The sequence below is a fragment of the Mytilus trossulus genome, chromosome 12 (assembly GCF_036588685.1).
Source record: "Mytilus trossulus isolate FHL-02 chromosome 12, PNRI_Mtr1.1.1.hap1, whole genome shotgun sequence".
Lineage (NCBI taxonomy): Eukaryota > Metazoa > Mollusca > Bivalvia > Mytilida > Mytilidae > Mytilus > Mytilus trossulus.
Window position 1 is genome coordinate 4182782 of NC_086384.1, and position 24345 is coordinate 4207126.

Below are 24345 nucleotides of genomic sequence, written 5' to 3' on the forward strand. Positions count from 1 at the left end.
TAAAAATAATATAAAAACCCGACTATGTAACGTCAAAGGAAACGACATGTTAGATTACACCTGCAGTATTATTCTCTATACTTAACATTTTAAGAAAAAAAACGTGTGTTGAACCTGGTTTTGTGGCCAGCAAACCTCATTTTTGTACACCATACTTTATTCAATATGTGTTCTTGATATTTTACAGTTATTATACACAATGTTCAAATGTGAAAATGATTTACAAATTATAAAAACGTTATTCTTTATAAAATTATTTATAATATGTTAACTATTACGCCAGATCTGAAACAAAGGTTTTGCGTAAAATAAGTTTGTCAAACCTAAGTCATATCTGCTATTCATATTTATTAATTATGTAGACGAAATGCGCGTCTGGCGTACTGAATTATAATCCTGGTACATTTGAAATTTATTCGATAAAAAGGCTTTCACACAGATATAAAAGAAATCATGATATAGCAAACATTCGGTGTATTTTATATCCAATGATTGATCAAAATCCTTTAACTTATTCGGTATTTTTCATCTTTTCGGACACATCTTTTTTTTCAACAAATATGTTTTTTATTCTTATCTATCGGATATCATACATTGCAATACTATATTATTGAAATTTCAATATATGCAAATGATTTTCACAAGTGGCAGATTGTTAATAAAAATTACTTATTCCAAGCTTTTAATTTCAAACTTCAAAAGGTGAATGTTTTTTTATACGTACATATTTTTAAAACCTTTATGTACAGACAAACATAATTCAAATAAAGAACAAATAATGTATGCCCTTGTATTTTCCGCCTACAATCGTGTTACATTAATGAATAAGATGACAACACAGGAATTCAAATAAACCTTTTAGACTGTCGGATTATATATACACAATCTACATTTTATCCTTCTCTTCCCATTACATTGTCTCATCGCATTACATTGTCTCATCGCATTACATTGTCAACTTCGTATCAACTCAATCTTAGGAATTTTAGATCGATCATATAACCTTAGAACCTTTCCCGTCCTTACAAAGTGCTTTTTTTTTTTTATATCAGTAGATATCTTCAAACGACAGTCAATATAAGCAGAGACAATGTTGTCGTTTATATCCTTTCATCAACAGGACTATATGTTCCAAGCTTTATTTTTTCACAAAGTACATTTGAATCTGTTAACGTCATGCAGAATGATTCCAATGGAGGACGTGTATGACCCGTTAGTCTCCCACTGATCACATCTCTCCTTTCGGAAGTTCTTAGTCTTCTATCAGACAAGCAACATGAAATATTACTTAAAGAAGTAAAAAAACCAAGATACTGTTATTGTCAAAATTGACAACCGACAATAATTAGCTACAGTTCAACACATTTTTCATTTCTATTCTAAAATTTTGATTAAAGAAGGCGTAGATGATAGGATTTGCAACGTTATAACTAAAGTGCATATAAAATAAAATGATATTTCCACCGACGGCACGCATCGCCATTAACCATGCAGGCAAAAATGCGATGATAAATACTACAGTTACTATAAATAAAATGACTGCTGTTTTTATGTTAGCAACTCTGTGTTTTTCTTTCAAAGATTTAGATCTTTTTTGGCGGGATTTCTTTTCTGGAATTGGTTGCATTTGAACCGTTTCAACTTCTCCGTTTTCTGCCATTGTAAGTTTTGTTGTAACTGCGCATGTGTGTGTTGTAACAGTCTGATGTGATGTATTTTGACCGCCATTTAAAAGTCTATTCTTTGATTTTTTGGAACGACGAACAGCTAAAGACCGAAACACAAGACTATAAAGAATAAAAACTAAAATAACCGACACCAAAAATAGAGAGGCACAGAATTTCTGAAAAACACTTCGAACACTCCTATTTATGTATATCTCGTTAGGGATACATAAACCTTTCATCTTAGAAGCATCCATACGTTCAAGTGTTTCTTTGTTGAATGTGTTATTTTCCTCGATCGATGAGAAAGTAATATTGATGGTACTAGAAGGAAAAGTTGTTCGTATCCACTCGTCTTTCAACGCATTTACATTTCCATTAGAAGATAGGAAAGACGAATTAGAGTTTGTTAGATTTTCATTCACTTTCTTATAGCTTGCATTAGGAACACCGTGAACTAAAGCGGTTATTATTCCTAAAACTGCGGCAAATAGTAAGAGAAAAGCTATAGTCTTCTTAGCCATTTTTACATCGAGAGTATGGTTCCAAGGTCGGCATATTTTAAGGTAACGATCAAATGCAATAACCACCATAATAAAGGCTGAAAATGGCACATTAGATGTTATTAAGAACTGGTATATCTTACAGGCTGTATCGTAATGGATTCGTTTTGAAACATACTCTACGACGATAGTGTATGGAATGATTATAAGGCATGTGAAAAAATCAGTTCCTGCTAAGGTCAAGATAAAAATGGTCGTCGTTGTCTTTTCGCGTTTCCGTGCATACACATATATCACTAAAGCATTTCCAATGGTACCAGCAATACTAAAAAGGGCGAGCATACTCATTACAACTATAATTGCAGGGTAGTCTTCGTGTAACTCTAGACCAGATTTACCTTCGCCAATCATGTTTTCGAGAATCTTAAGCCTAAAAACAAAACAAATACAAATTATGATAATTTTATAAACCAACAAAGAAGGATGTACGATATAAATACGAACGTAGGACACAAATGATAACATACGAATTAAGATATCCCACAACAATATGATTAATTGGATTCAGAAAATATGTTTAAACGATTTCAATGGTCGAAAGGTTGCCTTATCTTACATACAGATGGGTGCAGGCATAACCTGTAAAGAAAGGCCTTCGTTATCAATAAAATTTGTTTTTTTTTAATCCAATTACTCCTAAGGTTGTTTGTATTTTATTATTTGTGTTTTATAGATATTGTTTTAGAAATTCAAACGTCCAAAACGTGATAGGACCTAACCTATACCAAATTGAAAAATTTAATACCATGTGAACCTTCACTTTAAGTCGGTTATGTCAACTTATTTAAGTGTATGCCGTGACAACTGTCATTCATATTGTTAAGTGTGATGTATTAGAACATGTAGAATACTTTTGAAACAAATGAGGACTTTTTGCTACTATTTAAGAAATAGGAGTTCTTATGATATCTCTCCTTATTAAGAGTACAATAGCATTACAAACTTATTAACTCAAAACTTAAGATCAGACCAACAAATTAAAAAAACAACAACACTTATTTCGTGTATGAAAGCTTGTCTTAAATGCTTAAATGACCTCCCGTTCACCCTCCCACCCCCCGAACTCGTTTGTATCGCGAAGAATACTTTCCCGAAATTGTATTTGTTTTTTGTTCTTTTGTAACAAATTTGCAGTTGTTTTTCCATCTTAAACCAGATCGAACAATGTAATGACTTTTTATTCAAACAAACGCGCTTTTATTTTAGAAACCCGATTTATTTGCATATGATACAGTAAAGAAGATTGCTTGTCAACTGTTTTTTATTTAATGCTAAAACTTGTAATGGAAATATTCTCTTATATGTTAAATAAAACTCGTGCAACAATCACAGTTGACTTAAATTGTCTTATATAGAGAGGAAAAAAGTATCAAATTCCAATACATTATTGTTTTGTATAATTACAGTGTCTGAAAAGATAGAACTAATTCTATTGTTTGCATTGAATTTGACGCTTTTCTAAGAATATTACACATTTAGACTTATTGTGCTGAGATCAAATCTTTAACAATCCTATAAAATTGTTTTTTTTAGGTTCACAAAAGTGTACGACAAATCAAATAATAAAACAACGCGGCGGATGTATACCGATTTAAAGCAAATTTAGTTGTTCAATTGCCGTTTTAGTTTTAAGTACGAAGCTTTAAGAGTGGGTTGGATTTATGTGAATACAAAAACAAGCATTACAGAGAATTATACTTGAATGTCTTCTAAATAGAAGTAAGAAATAACAAACATAAACATAAAGTTGAGTGTTTGATTCAAGTATATCATTAAAAGAAATTGGAATACTTAAGTATTTGACAAACATTTATAAAATTGTTACAAACGGGAGGAATCCGATGTAAATCTCTTGATTCCAATTCTAATAAATGGCTTAATTTTGTTGACATTTGGGTACCACTACCACATGTTAAAAAGAAATAAGAAAGTAATAAAACGACCCATTTCACCGTTACAACAATTTTCAAGCTCAATCAGATCAAACAAACTAATAGCAATTGTCATTTTCCGGACTTTGTAAAGCCTTTTCCATTAAAATATTGTTGTGCTTCCAATACCTCTGATCTTTTAAGTTTTCCCTAATAAAAATTATATACTTATTTATTATTGTGTGTACAATAGTCTTAGAAAATGAAAGGAATTAATAATGCTTCCATTGTAAAATGAACTATTTTGATGTTTAAGATTAACTTTCTGCTTTTGATTGTCCTTTCAATATTGAAAGATAACCAGACACAAGTTGTGTGCTGTTTCCTTTTTTCTTTTTTCGAAAATCAAATTTGAAAAATATTTAAAGTCCAAACTGTTTTTTTTTCGATTTTTTCCCCCGGTTTAAAGATATGATTTGTCAACACTCTATACTACATCTCCATACAACCGTATTTACATCTGATGGATATTTTTATTATTTGTGTACCATTGTTATTGTATCCGTGAAGATTTTTATTATTTTTTATTTATCATATTCGAATAAATTAAGTGATACGTTTGAAATTTATATTATACTGCAGTGAAACAACTTCTTTGTTACAAAGAAAGCACAGGAAAGGTAACCAATAAGTTAGGCAAAATAAAGTTCAGAGAGGAACCACTTTTGTTCCTGTCAATTTTTTATACCATCTAACTTTTCGAATTTGTGTTCATTAAAAACATTTGCAAAAGATTTCCCTTTGTACCCATTATTCATATATATGTAAAGGTATTGTCACATCTTATAACATCTATCCAAATTATGTTCGATAAGAATTCCATTCAAGCCGGTGCCAGTGGCCGTCTGATACTGTTTGTTTATTTTTTTTCATTGTGCATTAAATTATTTTGTGTCATGAATACTCGAAATTCTATGTTTTACTATTATTATTACGTCAGCTGAGAGTGTTATAAAAGAGTTCAATCTAATTTTTAAGGGAGCACTTCTAGGCGGTCGTCATTATAATTGTAAGAATAATCTACTCACTCTTCCTTGGCCATTACAATGCAGGTGAAGTATATCCGGTAGATTAACTTCTGAAAATAATAATAATAAAATGATATGCTAAAATAACGTATTGCAAAAATTAAGTTAATTTAATACGATTTTAAGTCCGGTCTGATTTAGGACTTCAATCAAATTTGACCGATAAGTGACAAATGGTGCCATTTGGTGTAGTAATCAAAAATAGGTAAAACAAATATTACACAAGAGAGGATACAAGTCTGTCAATATTAACATTTTAAGTAAGACCCATTGATATCTTTCGGCTGTTTTCCGCTCTTCGGTCGGATTGTTGTCTTTTTGACACATTCCTCATTTTCATTCTTAATTTTCTTAGGTACTTCATATATTAGTAAAACATTAAAAAAAAACGTATTACATATTTACAAAAAGTAATATTTTTAGAAAAAACACAATCATTATTCAAACGCCGATTTTAAACCTTCATTCATCCGAAGTGCTTTTCTGGATTATACTATAGTAGGATTTGGCAAAGCTGACTGCTTAAGACATTATGTATAAAAACAGAAACGTTTGAGGCATTACAGATTGATTCCTACATGAAGCACAGACATGTGCTGAGAGTGATGTAACTCCTGTAGTGATCGATATAATAATTAATTTCCTTATTTCTGTTCATTTGGTACGTTTTATAGAATTGAAAGAAAACCTAATTATTATAAGATGCATGCGACAATCCCATGTATTAAGAAATAATAACAGCGTATTTGATAGACATTTCTTTTTCGAAAAGACAATTATTCACTTGTCAAAAACTATCACGATATAGTGTCTTAATGATTCTGAAAAGTTCTTATTAAGGTGATCATTCGAAATACAGTTTTTCTTTTGCTGACAACTGTAATAGTAACGGGATATGTTATCTGTGACAATTTTGTTATATCAAGCGTCCAGTTATGCGATGATTGATGTATGATGCAAGCAATTAAATAGAGAAACCAATACAAACTTCCAGTTGTTGAATTCACATTACAGAAAACGAAGTATTCTGTCAATTATCGATAGATATATTAAACATTCACGCGATTGTTATCGTAGTCAAATGCATCATTGACAATTTATCAAATTTTTGTTTTCAGTTTATGTCGAGTAATCATGTCCTTTTTGAAAAAAACAAATATGCGAAATAAGACTGCAAGTGTAAAAAAGTAATAATTTTTGTACATCATTATCAAAAAGTTCATACAAAGATAGTCAATGAAATCAGTATGCGGTCCTCTACAACAGAGATACGTCTTTAAATGATAAAAAATTCAAATTCCAAAGAAAATTTAAAAATCAAAGATCCTCATTGAAGAGCAAAATAAAAACAAACACACAAAACGAATGGAGACCAAATGTCATATCCATGACTCTGTACACGCATTTCCTTTTTTCGGAATATTGTTGATTACGCCTGGTTTTATCAATCGGTAGATCTCTCACTTGTATTGCAGCTGTTTACAATACTGTTACATTGACAATATTGTAAAATCATGCTTGTTTAGGGTGATTTTAGACAAGATATTTAAATTTTCATATATATTTTTGTATGATTGATATTTTGTTGTATTTCATTTCATTATTCGCATCTCACAACGTGTATCTGGTATGTTTTTGTCTTCGATTTGATTCAATTATCCTGCTACATGTATAGCTTATTAAAGTAATTTTTATTTCTCATATAGAGCGCTTTATAAAACTTCATCATCATCATTATTTTTAAAGCTACTCATCGCCCTGAGTTTAGAAAAGTATAAACTATTTTACCGAGTCTAGTACAAATATTGAACTAATACCAACCATCCAAAATGAAAAAAAAAAGATAAGAACAAAACGAAAAGTAAGCACAAAGTAACAATGTTTTTAAGTTTGGAATATCACATGAATATGTTTCTGTGTTTCACTTTTTATTCCTTTCTCATCATAACAAATATCTACAGCGTATTGTACTTCTATTTACCAGAGTTTCCATTATATGAAGTGTTCAATGTAAAATGGTGAACACATGAATGATGGAGATAAGCATTTTATATCATTTGGACAGCCATAATAAACACAATAAAATAGAAGTCATCTAGAGGTCATGTGTTGTATCAGCAGTGGGTTGTTCGAGTGATTAAAGTTACGTTGGTTACTCATCTACAAACTCCGTACTTGAACTGTCTTTTTGAAAACAAACAGAAATAAGATATTCTGCATCGTTAAGTAATTTGAAAAGTGGTATAAAAATTTACATAATTGCTATCAATATATTCACTAAACTGGAAACAGATCTGGACAAATATTACACACTAGGTAAAGAAAATATAGAAGTTGTTTAAATGAATATTTGTTTAGGCGGAATCTACTAGGTTCTTCAAATTACTTATGTGGTCTAATCGATTCTCGTTTTCTATTTAATTGTAAAACGTATGACGCATCGTGTAATGAAATGATTTTCTCAATTAATCATCAAGTCATACGAAACACAAACCTTCTTCTATTCGTCTTACTAGCCCTAACGTTAAATCAGACGAAAGACATTTTGCCATTCAGAGAAATTTATAAGTTGTCAAAGTTGTGTTTCGGCTTTATATTTATATATAATTTATAGTTTTGTTTTGTTTTTCTTTCCTTTTATTGCATTAATAATGTTTTTCTTTTGATTCTTTCAAGGCGTATTAAATTATAATTCTAGTAACTTTGTTATATTTTTTGAAATAGTCTATTTTTATCATTGCCTGCTTTTCTTATTAATTCGTTAATTAGAAATATTATTTCAAGGAACAGTATAAATATACGATAAATTACACTGTGTTGTCGAAATTTCAAATAAATATTAACCGATTGAGAGAAATAAAAATCCGAGTTACAAACTAAACCGAGTAAAAAATCAATAACACGAGCACGAAGAGGGGAAAAAACGGAACACCAGCAACAGTTAGGTGAAACGAAAACGAAAGCCAACATAAAATAGACACGAACTATTTAGTAACAACTGCCATATTCCTGACTTGGTTCAGGACATTTTAATGAAAACAAAATGGTGAATTAACCCTGGTTGCATGGCTATCAAACCCTTTCGCTTTAAGATAATGTTAAAAATATATAAAACTGTATACTATGCTTTATTTGTAATAACGATAAATAAATGTGTAAACAATATCAAATAAGGCAAACATTATTTAAGTATGAGTCTTCTTATGGATGGCGATTTCAAACAAGCTATTATAGTAAAAGGATTAAATCTGTGAGATCTAATAAACGATGATTCCAACAGATAGTTGTTTTTATTCTAGCATGAGTTATCATTTTCTATTTTGCCTTTCAGGTATTATAATCATATTTAGATGTTCTTAGTTCATACTTAATCCGAGAAAAACATCTTGAAATTAATGATGATCATTATCGTCTTTCACATGATATATAAATTCAATACATTATTTTATAAAACAAGAAGTTACCATAACAGGAACGATAATAATAAAATCCCAACAATGTCAATAATTGATTCCGCTTGATCTAAGACTTAAGTGTATGCTCAACGCGTAACAAAAGAACTTTAACATTTGTGTTGTTCAACTTTGTGACACGCTGCGTTTGTATGAACTGAATAATAATATACTCCTAATCATCCTTGACAATAAGTTCAAGCTCACGTTTTCAATATGGCATTGGGGTAATTTTGAAACACTTATTTTGGCTATATTAAAGAATAAATGAACGGAAATGTAAAGTAAATGTGTAAATAAATATAAAAGAATATTAAATTCCAACTTGTACATGTATAAACGATTAGAACTGGAATTTGTTCTCCCTTACTATTTTACAAAATTAATACATTGTAATAAACGAACTAAGACGTAAAACATGAAAATTAGGGATCCAATGTTGCATAATACAAATTCATCAAATGATACCAGAGTTATACATTAGTAGGACAGACTGACGGATCGTCAAGATGCTTCTTAACGTCAAGTAATGGAAGGAGCATGACATCCCTTCCTAGACAGCCAAAATCCGCCAAGAAGTTAAATATGAGGATTTTTTGAACGAAAAACAAACTGGATATGATTACGGCAACGATTGTGTGAACATATTACGAAAGTTAACTTAATCATGATATAATCCAATTTGTGTTGAAGCGTTCACTCTACCTTTATCATTCACAACCATTGGTTGTTTCATCAGCTACAATAAAAACAGTTTGTTTATGATGAAGCAACATGACAAATATCGGCGTTATGCAATCGGATGTCCTGTATACTGGTAACGATCTCCGTTATGCCGGAATTGACGCAATGTGAAAAACACTCAGTCAAAACTGTCACGGAAGAGGATGAGACATAAATCGACCATTTTACAGACCAAACGACATTTTTTTGCGTCCTGAGAAAGCGAAACCATTATTCAAAACACAGACACACTAGACCGTAACACTTGTGAATTGTCTATTTTAATCGATCATTCACACAGCTCATCTGGATAAGTTTAAGAAGTAAATAAAAGATACTAGGCATATCAATTTATACGGCAGACACAATTTTGTTTTAAAAAGATTCACTGGTGTGGCTCGAATAAAAAAGTCAATAAAACACTTCTGTTTAAGAATCACAAATAAGGTAAGCATGCCCTAGGCAATAATTGGAGAAAAATTGGATGCTAACAATGACAAAACTTAAATATATACATTTTTATAGATCATAGTCGTCCATCTGTTATATTTCTAGAATAGATCCAGAAGTTAAAGACGCCTTTCGGTTTCATTGGTATCCTTTATTTCGATGGCACTGTCCTACCATAATAAGGAAGGACATGATCAATATCTCCTTACGCGATATTACAAAGTCTGGTAAAATGCATCTCTATAGACTGATTGATAAGTACTGGTAAACTAACTTATATCGATGAGAAGTAGCGTACGAGAATTTCTCGCTACATTGAAGACCTGTAGGTGACCTTCTGCTGTTGTGTTTTTTTTTTTATTTTGGTCGGGTTGTTGTCTCTTTGACACATTCCCCATTTCCATTCTCAATTTTATTTATAGTTTATCTTTTTGCGACGTTTTTTCAACAGGTTCAATCGAAATGGAGTTCCCAAAAAATAAAATTGCATTGTTCCTTTATTGTAATATTTGATCTATGGTGGAGATTTTTCGAATAGACAATTATTATAAATTTGAAGCTACGTTGTATTTTAATGTAAAAAAAAACCAAACATAATACAATATGAGTAAAACTCAGTATGACAGACACCTGTTTTTGCAGATTTTGTTTTCAATAAAAAATCTATTTATGAATATCTAATCTATATTCAGCCTTTTTGTATAATATTGAATTAAAGAAAAAAACTGAAATCATGTGTTGCATCAATGTATCTGTCTATAACCAGAAGAAATGTTTCAACAAACAAAACAAGTCACCCAAGACCACACACTAAGAACGAACATCTGTTTTGACATTTTACAATGATATGCAGTGTTGGCCATAATATGTATATGAAATACCATTTTGACGTGGTGAGTTAATCTTGGTATTGTTGGAATCCGATTTGTTCTATCCATTCTCCAAAATTATCCGAGTAACCTGTCAATGAACTGTTTTAAACACAGGACATATTGAACCGTTAATAAAGAATAATTCTACATCAGAGTTTTACTCGGGTAAAACTGTTTTAAACTGGTTACGGTAGAATTGTTAGGTTTGTTCAAGTCGACCACTGTGTTATTAGTTAAAGGATGAAAATGTCAAAATTTGCTTAAGGGAGAAATTTCAAAAATAGAATAAGGGTAAAACGATCAAAATATGTTGATGGGTAAATAATTTTTTACGAGCATCAATTTGAGCGTGATTAAAACAGTTCAACGCGTAAATTTTAGATAAAACAAAAACATAGATTTATAAATCAGACCGTTGGTTTTCTGATTGGAATTGTTTAAAATTGTGTTTATGCTCAGAGGTGTTATAATTGTAGCTGTTAATTGTTGCACTTTAGTGCTTTTTTCTGTGTTTTGAATAAACGTTTGATAGACAAACCAGTATGAAAATGAAGTATCAATAACTTTCTTTTTGATTTTACTGACTAATAAGGTCGCTGCTATATTTGAATCAGTTTACAACAATTTGAAAAGAAAACAAAAAAATAAGGAAACAGTAGTTTTAAAACTGAAAACTCGTTCACAGATTTAGAAGACAAATTAATGTAAAAAACTTTAGACCTAAGTATGAACTACTAAATAAGTTACCGGGGTGCATCGACTTGGTTCATCTCCTTTTGCCTAGTCATGCATCATCCTCCAAGCAAATCCGCAACTTATAAAATGTCGTAATCGTGAATCGAAAATAAATGATGACATTCTGATTCCTAAAGACACAGAATGAGAAATTATGTCTCTCATGAAAAAAAAAGAAGAAGGAAAACTGCAAAGAGGGGAGTATTAACAATGATGAATAAAAGCTAACATTGAGAATGGAAATGGGGAATGTGTCAAAGAGACAACAACCCGACCAAATACAAAACAACAGCAGAAAGTCACCAACAGGTCTTCAATGTAGCGAGAAATTCCCGCACCCGGCGGCGTCCTTCAGCTGGCCCCTAAAAAAATATATACTAGTCCAGTGATAATGAACGCCATATATTTTCCAAATTGTACACAAGAAACTAAAATTAAAATAATACAAGACTAACAAAGACCAGAGTCTCCTGACTTGGGACAGGCGCAAAGATGCGGCGGGGTTAAACATGTTTGTGAGATCTTAACCCTCCCCCTATACCTCTAACCAATGTAGAGAAGTAAACGCATAACAATACGCACATTAAAATTCAGTTCAAGAGAAGTCCGAGTCTGATGTCAGAAGATGTAACCAAAGAAAATAAACAAAATGACAATACTACATAAATAACATCAGACTACTAGCAGTTAACTGACATGCCAGCTCCAGACTTCGATTAAACTGACTGAAAGATTATGATTTCATCATATGCACATCAGGCACAATCCTAGTATATCAATAGAACACGTAGAAAATAATATTTAGATAAAAGATAACATATTCCCCCCACAATATACGATTTATTTCATAACAAGTACGCCACTCCATTCCATTAGGAATACACCCAAAATTATCGTCTCTAGAAGTATTCTATAATATGTTTAATTGGAGTTTTTATTAAAAGGAAGTTTCCATTTGCAATCATAATAAGATGATTCTGAAGCATATAACATGTATAATAAGAATGTTACATAATATAAGATTTCATCCTGATATAATTGAATTACCATGTTTTGATAACATTTATAGGAAGCCTTTAATGAGTTTCAATAATAATTTCTAGCATAATTTATCTTTCGTCCATTTAGATTACTCAGTTAGGGAGTTATATCACAAACCAAACATAAGAATGATGACAATATAAGCTTATGTCAACTGTCCCTGTGGGAGCTAGAACAATACATTTATTATATCTTATATAACTTGGTAGTTTATAGATTTTCAAATCTCATAAATAAACGTGTTTCTCGTTTCTCGTTTTTTTCATATAGATTAGACCGTTGGTTTTCCCGTTTGAATGGTTTTACACTAGTAATTTTGGGACCCTTTATAGCTTGTTGTTCGGTGTGAGCCAAGGCTCCGTGTTGAAGGCCGTACTTTAACCTATAATGGTTTAATTTTCAAGTTGTTATTTGGATGGAGAGTTGTCTCATTGGCACTCACACCACATCTTCCTATATCTATAGAACGATACAAACACATGTCTAATTTCGCTTGCGCAATCCCTAATGTATATTTTGAAGGGTCATTGCATGGGTATTAAGCACGGATCGATATCTTTGTGTGCAATTACTTTTGTATGGTAAATACAAAGGGGCAGATGATACCATAAGGACATTTGAACTCATACATCAATATGAAATAACAACGAAAATTTTTAATGACCGAAAAGGAAACAGACAAAAGAAAACTACACAAAATATAACATAGAAGACTCAAGACTTAGTAATAGGAACCCAATTAAAAACTAGGGGTGAGATCAGATGCTCCCGAAGATTTAAGCAGATCCTGCTCTACATGTAACTCTTGAATTGAATTTTAATTGTTTGAATGTGGTTTTTTAACATATTGCAATGTTATGTAATTATTTGCAAGTTTATTTTTTTCTATTTGTGAAAAGTTTTTACTCTTAGATTGAAATAATGTACTGAAATGACAAAAAAACAATACTTGTATCCAATAAGATTGCTAAGGTTTGAATATTTTTTTAAGAGTTGATGCATTTTTCATTTGTATCTCGACAAATGTCTCAATTATTGACTTTCTTAACACCTGCAAATATTTTACATTCCAATATGAATGTATTTGTGTAGGTTATTTAGTTATTGATGTTAATCATGTTATTTTACTTTACAGCTATTGCCTTGTCAATCGAAGTGAAGCATTGTAATTCACATTTATCTAAGTCACGTTTTATATCGCGGGAAGTTGCAAAATGTGTCACCGAAGAAGCTCTTAAATGTACTTGTAATAATTGAATTGTTGCTTTAAATGTATCCTGCTTTCCAGAGTAGACACTCGGTGTAAGATTGACATCGATAATGTTAAGTGACTTAAGTAAAACAGGAAAAAGGAGGATAATGCCATTTGTCGCAGGCTGTAATTTTATCTCTAAGCAAGCTCTCCTGATGCTCATTCAAAACTTGTTTATGTCAGGTTTCTAATCTGATCAAGCTAGGAAATAATTTTTTTATGCAGGAACCAAATACACAGACGCTTTAGTATGCATTGACTTGACCTCTAAGGTCAGATATTGTCGTTCACTCCATGCATTAATGAATATAGAGAAGTATTAGTAAAGTAGAAATAAAAACATTCAATATGTTAAAGACGAAATTAGAACTGCTATGTTGTATGTTTCAAATGACACGACTCCACAACTCAGATGCGTTAAATCTTTATAAAGGGTTGCATAAAGCATGGCTAGTTTATGGTGAAACTAATTTACAATAAATATGTTCTTACCTGTTTGCTTTTCCCGTATTTTATGTTTGTTTACCCCACATACAAATATTTTAGATTTGTGTTCAATAATATCTCCTTTATAATGTAATGAAATAGATTTTTAATATGTAATAAATATCGAATGTACAACTTTTACGAGGGTGTGTTTTATTTTAAGTTATTACTTTCAGATACGATTCCAATTGATCCATTGAATTAACCTTTACTTGAGTGAAATCAATATACCACTGCTGTAAGACATTCGAGTATTGTCTTAATTTGTTCTCACATTAATGTTATCTTCAATAGTTACTTTCATTACTGAACATGTAGTGCCGTCAAATTGAATACACTTAAAGCACAACATTCTGTCGGTTTTTCAATTTTATCGTGATACAAGGTCAAACTTATTTCAGATTACTTATTACGTTTTCAAGATAGATTCAACAGCAAAAATAAACCTTTAAACATTGGAAAACCTAACAATAGGATTAAAAGAAAATTAAATCTTGAACAAATGTAACGGAAGGAAAAGTAAAAGAAAGACAAAACGCAGATAACTTTTGTATCAGCACAATTATAAACAATGTACTTTTAATCCACTTGTACTGTTTTCCGAGATAATTTTCTTCTTTGTTCATAATCTGTCTTAACATCCTTCAGTACTGAAGAAATCAAACAAAAGACAATATGTCATTTTTTAAAGTAACAAATTTTGTCATGTCAACACGGCTTACAACTTATGGCCAGGTGTACTTTTAAACTATAGACAATGATCAAAAGACCATGTTTTATTATTAAAATCGTATAATACATCTAATCTATGATACTAATCATATCTTATGATTCATACATGTAATCTATGATACTAATCATATCTTATGATTCATACATCTAATCTATGATACTAATCATATCTTATGATTCATACATCTAATCTATGATACTAATCATATCTTATGATTCATACATCTAATCTATGATACTAATCATATCTTATGATTCATACATCTAATCTATGATACTAATCATATCTTATGATTCATACATCTAATCTATGATACTAATCATATCTTATGATTCATACATCTAATCTATGATACTAATCATATCTTATGATTCATACATCTAATCTATGATACTAATCATATCTTATGATTCATACATCTAATCTATGATACTAATCATATCTTATGATTCATACATCTAATCTATGATACTAATCATATCTTATGATTCATACATCTAATCTATGATACTAATCATATCTTATGATTCATACATCTAATCTATGATACTAATCATATCTTATGATTCATACATCTAATCTATGATACTAATCATATCTTATGATTCATACATCTAATCTATGATACTAATCATATCTTATGATTCATACATCTAATCTATGATACTAATCATATCTTATGATTCATACATCTAATCTATGATACTAATCATAATACTAATCATATCTTATGATTTATACATATAATCTATGATACTAATCATATCTTATGATTCATACATATAATCTATGATACTAATCATATCTTATGATTCATACATATAATCTATGATACTAATCATATCTTATGATTCATACATATAATCTATGATACTAATCATATCTTATGATTCATACATATAATCTATGATACTAATCATATCTTATGATTCATACATCTAATCTATGATACTAATCATATCTTATGATTCATACATCTAATCTATGATACTAATCATATCTTATGATTCATACATCTAATCTATGATACTAATCATATCTTATGATTCATACATCTAATCTATGATACTAATCATATCTTATGATTCATACATCTAATCTATGATACTAATCATATCTTATGATTCATACATCTAATCTATGATACTAATCATATCTTATGATTCATACATCTAATCTATGATACTAATCATATCTTATGATTCATACATCTAATCTATGATACTAATCATATCTTATGATTCATACATCTAATCTATGATACTAATCATATCTTATGATTCATACATCTAATCTATGATACTAATCATATCTTATGATTCATACATCTAATCTATGATACTAATCATATCTTATGATTCATACATCTAATCTATGATACTAATCATATCTTATGATTCATACATCTAATCTATGATACTAATCATATCTTATGATTCATACATCTAATCTATGATACTAATCATATCTTATGATTCATACATCTAATCTATGATACTAATCATATCTTATGATTCATACATCTAATCTATGATACTAATCATATCTTATGATTCATACATCTAATCTATGATACTAATCATATCTTATGATTCATGATACTAATTATATCTTATGATTCATACATATAACTTATGATACTAATCATATCTTATGATTCATACATATAATCTATGATACTAATCATATCTTATGATTCATACATATAACTTATGATACTAATCATATCTTATGATTCATACATATAATCTATGATACTAATCATATCTTATGATTCATACATATAATCTATGATACTAATCATATCTTATGATTCATACATATAATCTATGATACTAATCATATCTTATGATTCATACATATAATCTATGATACTAATCATATCTTATGATTCATACATATAATCTATGATACTAATCATATCTTATGATTCATACATATAATCTATGATACTAATCATATCTTATGATTCATACATATAATCTACTTAGATGATTATTGCAATCTGCAAGAATCAAAGAAGGACGTTTTTTTTTTATTCATTTCAAGTTTCAAAAATAATCAGTTGTCAAGTCGTTATAGACTTCCTTATTTAAAGGATATTGGAGTTACGGATTATTTCATATAGTGCTTTTCTGGATCGATGCTACTGCTGGTGGACGTTTCGTCCCAGAGGGTTTCACCAGGCTGGTAGACAGCACTTCGGTGTTGACATGAATATCAATAATGTGGTCATTTTTATAAATTTCCTGTTTACAAAACTTTGAATTTTTCGAAAAACTAAAGATTGTCGTATCCCAGGGATAGATTATCTTAGCCGTTTTTTTCACAACTTTTGGGGAATTTTGGATCCTCAATGCTCTTCAACTTTGTACTAGTTTGGGTTTATAAATATTTTGATATGAGCGTTACTGATGAGTCTTATGTAGACGAAACGCGCGTCTGCCGTACTAAATTATAATCCTGGTACCTTTGATAACTATCATAAATATGCCGTTTGGAGTTATTCCGTAAATTATCAAATGTTGAAGAAACTAATGTTAGTGGTGACAGACATCATCAGAATAATAATTGAATTCCTTTCTGATAAAATTGAAGCTAGCGTACTAATGAGTAGCAAATGAGCTGCATTGTCTAATTAATTGAATAATTTGTAAAAAAATTAACAGAGCGGATCAAATTATTGAAAGGTCTCCTGCCGATGTTCAGAATTAGTTTAAAGTACTATTTCACTGTCATTTAATGTCAATAGGATAAATATTTCTTCACAGTTTTTGTTATTTCAGAGAAAAAATTGCTAATTAATTCGATCGTGTTAAAATAAAAAAAAATAAAAACAATCCACGATTTAGAATTGTTTATTTCATAGTTGTCCACTTGATAAGGGCTTTTTTAAAAATAGTGGAACATGTACAAAAGTCTATTCGTTGCTTAACTTCCGTATACAAAAAGCAGGTGTTCAATAGTGATTATTTCCTTAATCGGATTCTTTTTTTGATATATTGTTCACATACAGACTTGTCAGTCATCGAAGTCACATATGACGGAGTTTACTGTCCTTAGTTCACTTACCAGGATTTGAACAAGACAGATTGAAATAACTATTGTTTTTCCATAGTCAGGATTTTACACACACCCATACACTACCACCTGAAAATCGTATCAAGGGGAGTAAACAAGAATAAAACCATATTACAACATGTATCTCTGACTAATTAATTTTTAAGAAAAATTATATTTTAGGTTACATATACAATGCATTTTGTAAAATAACTTTACTTTAAAGGCAACAAGAGAAGGAGCAAAGTGAAACCCCATAGTAAAAGTTCAATTTAGAAAGCGTGAAAACTTTGGAGAAATAATTTGTTGATGAAGCTACTGATTTCCTAAGGCCAATGAAAATGAATATTTCCACTGGCCTAGATAAAAACAGTCCATAGATATAGTGTGTTAACAAATCACTAAAAAGTGCATTATATGTTTACTAAACCTAATGTAATGATGAAAGATTATAACACAATTGTATCAGCGAAATACGGAAATATCAAATAGTATGTTTGTAATTTATTGTGATTTTCATTCATAAAAATTCTTTCCTCATTAGTTTAACATAACTCAAAACATCTTTAATTACATTTTTGTTTTTTATTCACTATTTTGTAAATAATACAGACCGTTAGTATTTTTAGTTTGAATCATTTTACATATTTTTGTTTTATATTTCTGGGCCTTGTATTTGGACTTTCAGTTGTATGCTTTGCTCATTGTTATAGGCCGCACGGTAACCCACAACTGTCAATGAATCTGTCATTTGTAGTATTATGGAGATATGTGTCATAGGTAACCATACTACATCTTCTTATTTCAATATTTTATGTTTTTAACTCTTGTAAAGTTGATGAAATGACATATTTTTGAAAAGCGTTATACATTTTTGTAAGACCATATGTGCTTTGATATATATCCGTAGACGGCATGTCACTTAAATAAACCCATTAAAGATACAAGGATTTTAAAAGTAAATACATTTCATCTGCCGAACACATAATTTATAATTATACTTATACTTTATTTATCCATTCGAATTTCAGTAACTTCTAGAAAAATATTTATCCCTTTTGTATCTTTAGAACAAAATTGACAAATCTTGATAAACCTGAAACTGCATACATAATATGGGAGAGATTAATCCTCAACGACACTGTTTCCCCAGGAGCCTGAATTTAGAGCCCACAAATAATGAATGATGATTCGTTGTGTTCGCCACAAGTACCATTTTTTCTTTGATTACTTGTAGATTGGAGTATTTCATTACATCAAATGAGACTTTTGGAACTTTGAATGTAATTGTTCTCAAATTGTATTTGTTGAATTTTTTTTTAAGTCCCAATCGTTATAAAGAAACAGTAGATATAAATAATGGTACTTAATTAACAAATATCGCAGCTATTTATTATTCTCAAAATATGTTGAGCACACAATTTGTGACCACAAAAAAAATATAAAAAGTGTTGATTTATCTTTCTAGTATATGTTATTCTAATTTTCAATTTTATTTTGAAGTAAAAAATGCTCAAATGGTATGAAAGGTCTGTGTTACATAATTATATCAGCCAATTTAGCAGCAAGTATTATCCGTTGGTTTTCGGCAATTCGGGTACATATATTACATAAAAAAGAGTCGAATTACCTAGAGATACTTTCACAGTAAAATCAATTTAAAAAGGACACCAATATAGAGATATTTTTTGTTGTTGTTGCATATAGAGGAAAAATGTTTGGGCTTCTCAAAGCTTATAACACATTGTTATGGAAAAATTATCCGTAATGTATTTGAAAAGACCTTCTTTTTCATTGGCGAATAGATTTGAATAAGCATCATACTCTTCAGGTCTATATATATAGTTCTTTTTGTTCAGGCTCATGAGTTATTTTATTGTTTTCAACGTTTGGGAACGTTCATCCGGAAAATACGCACAGTCTCTATCATTCGAGATCAAAAGGTTTGGAAGTAAACAAATAAAAAGTTGACCATCTAAAAACCCAGATTGTAAACAAAGAAAAAACTAATTAGTATTTCACCTGTTGTTGATAACAATACTAATGTTTTGATTACATAGAAAATAGGCGGAAGATATCAAAGCAGATTAAAAACTAATTAGTCGACCAGAAAAACTAAAAATTCACAACAAAACGACAAAACAAGTATCAAACTCAACCACTAAATAAACTGTTTTAATGATGATATTAAAGATAATTAACTTTAACCTCAAAATAAAATCCTTCTTTTTTTTTTTTAGAAAAGTCGTTTGTTTAAAATTACTGCTTCTCATGAATCAACAAAAGAGAAAAAGTCAATTTGAGTATGTCATTACATCAAATGAGACTTTTGGAACTTTGAATGTAATTGTTCTCAAATTGTATTTGTTGAATTTTTTTTTAAGTCCCAATCGTTATAAAGAAACAGTAGATATAAATAATGGTACTTAATTAACAAATATCGCAGCTATTTATTATTCTCAAAATATGTTGAGCACACAATTTGTGACCACAAAAAAAATATAAAAAGTGTTGATTTATCTTTCTAGTATATTTTATTCTAATTTTCAATTTTATTTTGAAGTAAAAAATGCTCAAATGGTATGAAAGGGTCTTTGTTACATAATTGTATCAGCCAATTTAGCAGCAATTACTATCCGTGGGTTTTCAGCAATTCGTGTACATGTATTACATAAAAAAAGAGTCGAATTTCCAAGAGATATTTTCACAGTAAAATCAATATAAGAAGGACACCAATATAGAGATATTTTTTGTTGTTGTTGCATACAGAGGAAAAAATGTCTGGGCTTCTCAAAGCTTATAAAACATTGTTATGGAAAAATTATCCATAATGTATTTGAAAAGACCTTCTTTTTTATTGGCGAATAGATTTGAATAAGCATCATACTCTTCAGGTCTATATATATAGTTCTTCTTGTTCAGGCTCATGAGGTATTTTATTGTTTTCAACGTTTGGGAACGTTCTTCCGGAAAATACGCACAGTCTGTATCATTCGAGATCAAAAGGTTTGGAAGTAAACAAATAAAAGGTTGACCATCTAAAAACCCAGATTGTAGACATAGAAAAAAGCTAATTAGTATTTCACCTGTTGTTGATAACAATACTAATGTTTTGTTTACATAGAAAATAGGCGGAAGATATTAAAGCAGAATAAAAACTAATTAGTCGACCAGAAAAAACTACAAATTCACAACAAAAACGACAAAACAATCAAACTCAACCACTAAATAAACTGTTTTAATGATGATATTAAAGATAGTTAACTTTAACCTCAAAATAAAATCCTTTTTTTTTTTTTTAGAAAAGTCAATGTTTAAAATTACTGCTTCTCATGAATCAACAAAAGATATACAGTCATTTTAATGGAGAGTTGTCTCATTGGCACTCACACCACATCTTCCTCTATCTATATTCAGCCTATACTACTATTGTCAATTCAGATCTTATTTATTTGGTCTATTTTGTAAATCCTAATTTTTTTTCTTGACAGTTTTAATGATCTTGGTAAAATGGGTGATTTAAAAAAAGAATAATATAAAATGAGTTCCAGAAACTTGTATGCAGTTTAACAACCTTAACGCCTAAACGCCTAAATTTAGATATTTAATCAATTTGTCTTAGCGATACCCCCGTACATTAATTTAGTATGATGATTGAAAGCAAATTATTTTTGGACTTTAAATACAGGAGTACTTAAACACCACATGTTAGACATACACAGCTTATTATCAAACATCAATGTAAGCATCTCGATGTTAGTAAAGTTCCAATATTAGTAAATCCTAAGATTTATATACAGTTTCCAACATAGTATTTATAGTATATTGTCTTTATTTTTCTTTTCATCTTATCTTTTTTATAGTGTTGTCTGTCTTTCGTCAAGGTGAGGTCTTTTGTTGTCATTTTTATACCTTAACATTTGTGGTATTCACCTAACAAAGGTATGGATTGTTTAAAGATTTATTGGTAACTTTAAGGCGAGGAAGACGAATATGTATAGAAATAAGAATCGTGACTTAGAATCGAATAACAGTTGTAAATCTGGTGGCTCATGTTTTGCTCCTTGACACGATAAAACAAATTAGAGTTTTTGAAAGGAGTAGGTCCGGTAAGGGACGATTTTGGCCTCAAATTTCAGGTTCATCTTCCGAAAGATTTTTGACACTTTTTTTAGCACTTAATTGTTTATTTCGATGGATTCAATTAGTTGATGTGAACAATTTTTACTGATTAAGTCATTAAAAACGCTCCGGTTCAATCTTTAATATGAAAAATCTATCAAATATGCCAAATACGTCACATTTGAGATGTTTTTTAGTCAAAAATGAAAGTGGCCTCATCCGCGGTCATCCTCAACCTTTATATATGCTATGCATTATCACAAAATACAACTTATATTTCAATATTATGAATGAACATGAATGCAGCCACTTTCATTTAAGACGGAAATCGTCTAACAAAAATGTAAAAATTGTGAAGATTTCAGTAATTTAGCATGAATTAATTATGCTAGTTCCCGATATATGTGCATTGCATTGTCAAAAACAGCCCATATCTATGTAGCAGTAGCATTTTACTTTTCAGTAAATAGCTAAAAGATTACATTTTAACGATTTTGTAAAATTGCTATATTATGGGGGCAAAAAGAGGTCTCACTGAACCAACTCCTTTAAATTAGCAAGTAATTTTGATAAAAACAAGTGTATCTATTTTAGTACTAAAAGTAAATAAAACTATATAGGCATACATTTCTTCCCCAATTTAATGTACAAACTGTTATCACTAAACAAGGAACCCATAATGTAAAAAAGAGTAGGTAAATATTCAAAATTGCAATATCATCGCTGTTCCAAGAAAATCACAACTATAGATGAATAATAAAGCAAAAAACACCTCATTGTTAAATATAAAATTTGTTGACAAAAATAAATATAATTTATAACAACATATTTATGATATTTACCAAAATTAAAATGAAAAGATACAAATTAAATGATGTAAATAATTACTGACCTGTTATATTAGTAACTGTGTCTTTCGTTTAACCGTAAGCAAGTTTGTCTCTCAAGGATATACATTGTGTATGTCTATCAATTGTAAGTCGATATCGTTTATAGTATAATGAATTACTGAACTTTCATCTGCGCAGTGTATAACACATCGATTTCATTCAATTTGTACAGAAAGTCTGAAACAGTCAACAGTAAATACGTTTCTTGTATTAATCAAGACATCCTTAGGCATTAGACTTTCTTTAATGATTTTAGATGGATCAGCTTTCCAAATATCAAGAATTTATAGGCATCTATGCCAGTTGTCGTCGATTCAGGTTTTTTTCCGTGAGTTGATTAATGAAAGAGATTAAATTTTAGAGATACCAACATCGTCATGACATTTGAATTCATGTTATATGCGTAAAATAGACTTGTTATAAATCATAAGTTTGCACTTTAACCGATTTGGAGAATAGTTTGCTCAAAGCTGAAAAAATGTTTTGAACATTTATTTCAAAATGATACAGCTTTGACAAGTGCTTGCATCTGTTTATTTAAGAAGGAATAATAAAACATTAACACGTACCATAAACAGAATGGAGAAATAAATGAACTATAATCAACTCATAAATTATAACATCAATTAGTCCTTCCACATAAGAAAAAAGATAAAAACAAAATGCAAGATGACATAGCTTCACTGCAGTAAAACTTTAAATAAATCTTTTAATGTTAAGCATACAATTTCAGTTTATTCCGAAAGTACCCCTACATAACAATAAGCTGTATCAAAAAGCCTTCTGCAAGGTGTAAGTATCATATTATTTATAGAACACTCTATCAACATACCACTCTTCAAAACATTAAAGATGTTCTTTAGTGAAACATATACTGACGACAGTTGGTTAGAACAGTTCTGCTTGTTCTATGAACATGATGAATGACTTTGAAAATAAATTGAAATGATGCATTTGCAAATAAAGGAAAATGCACAGGCTGGGATAATATTTGGAAAAATGACAGTTTATATGTAATAGTCTTCAGACAAATAACTGTTCTAGTAATTAATATATGATGCCAATCTTAAGTAGTGCTTGGAAAACAATGCTTATCAAAATTCATAATTAACAAGGTATTTAAATGTTTCTATAATACAAACAACTTGATATGTCAAAATTTAGCAAGCAAATCACATGACAGAAATTAAAGTTGGACCAATTTTGCTACAAGGCGCCATAAAAAAATCATTAACAATATGTTAAACTCTTGTTTAAATCCATATTAAAACCATTTATTAAAAGACGTTCGAATGTTTCCAGAGAAACGTTAACAGGTGACTTTATATTTCTATAATAAGACA

The 24345-nt window shown here is 29.8% G+C and overlaps 1 protein-coding gene across 1 annotated transcript; it reads right to left on the bottom strand.

The window, feature by feature from the left end:
- Positions 1–924: 924 nt before the first annotated feature.
- Positions 925–23095, bottom strand: LOC134692968 (alpha-2 adrenergic receptor-like). The gene is made up of 3 exons (XM_063553637.1): positions 23005–23095; positions 5187–5236; positions 925–2597 (listed from the first exon to the last, which is right to left on the bottom strand). The coding sequence occupies exons 2-3, from the start codon at positions 5198–5200 to the stop codon at positions 1346–1348; spliced, it is 1266 nt and encodes a 421-aa protein (XP_063409707.1). The 5' UTR covers positions 5201–5236; positions 23005–23095; the 3' UTR covers positions 925–1345.
- Positions 23096–24345: the final 1250 nt, after the last annotated feature.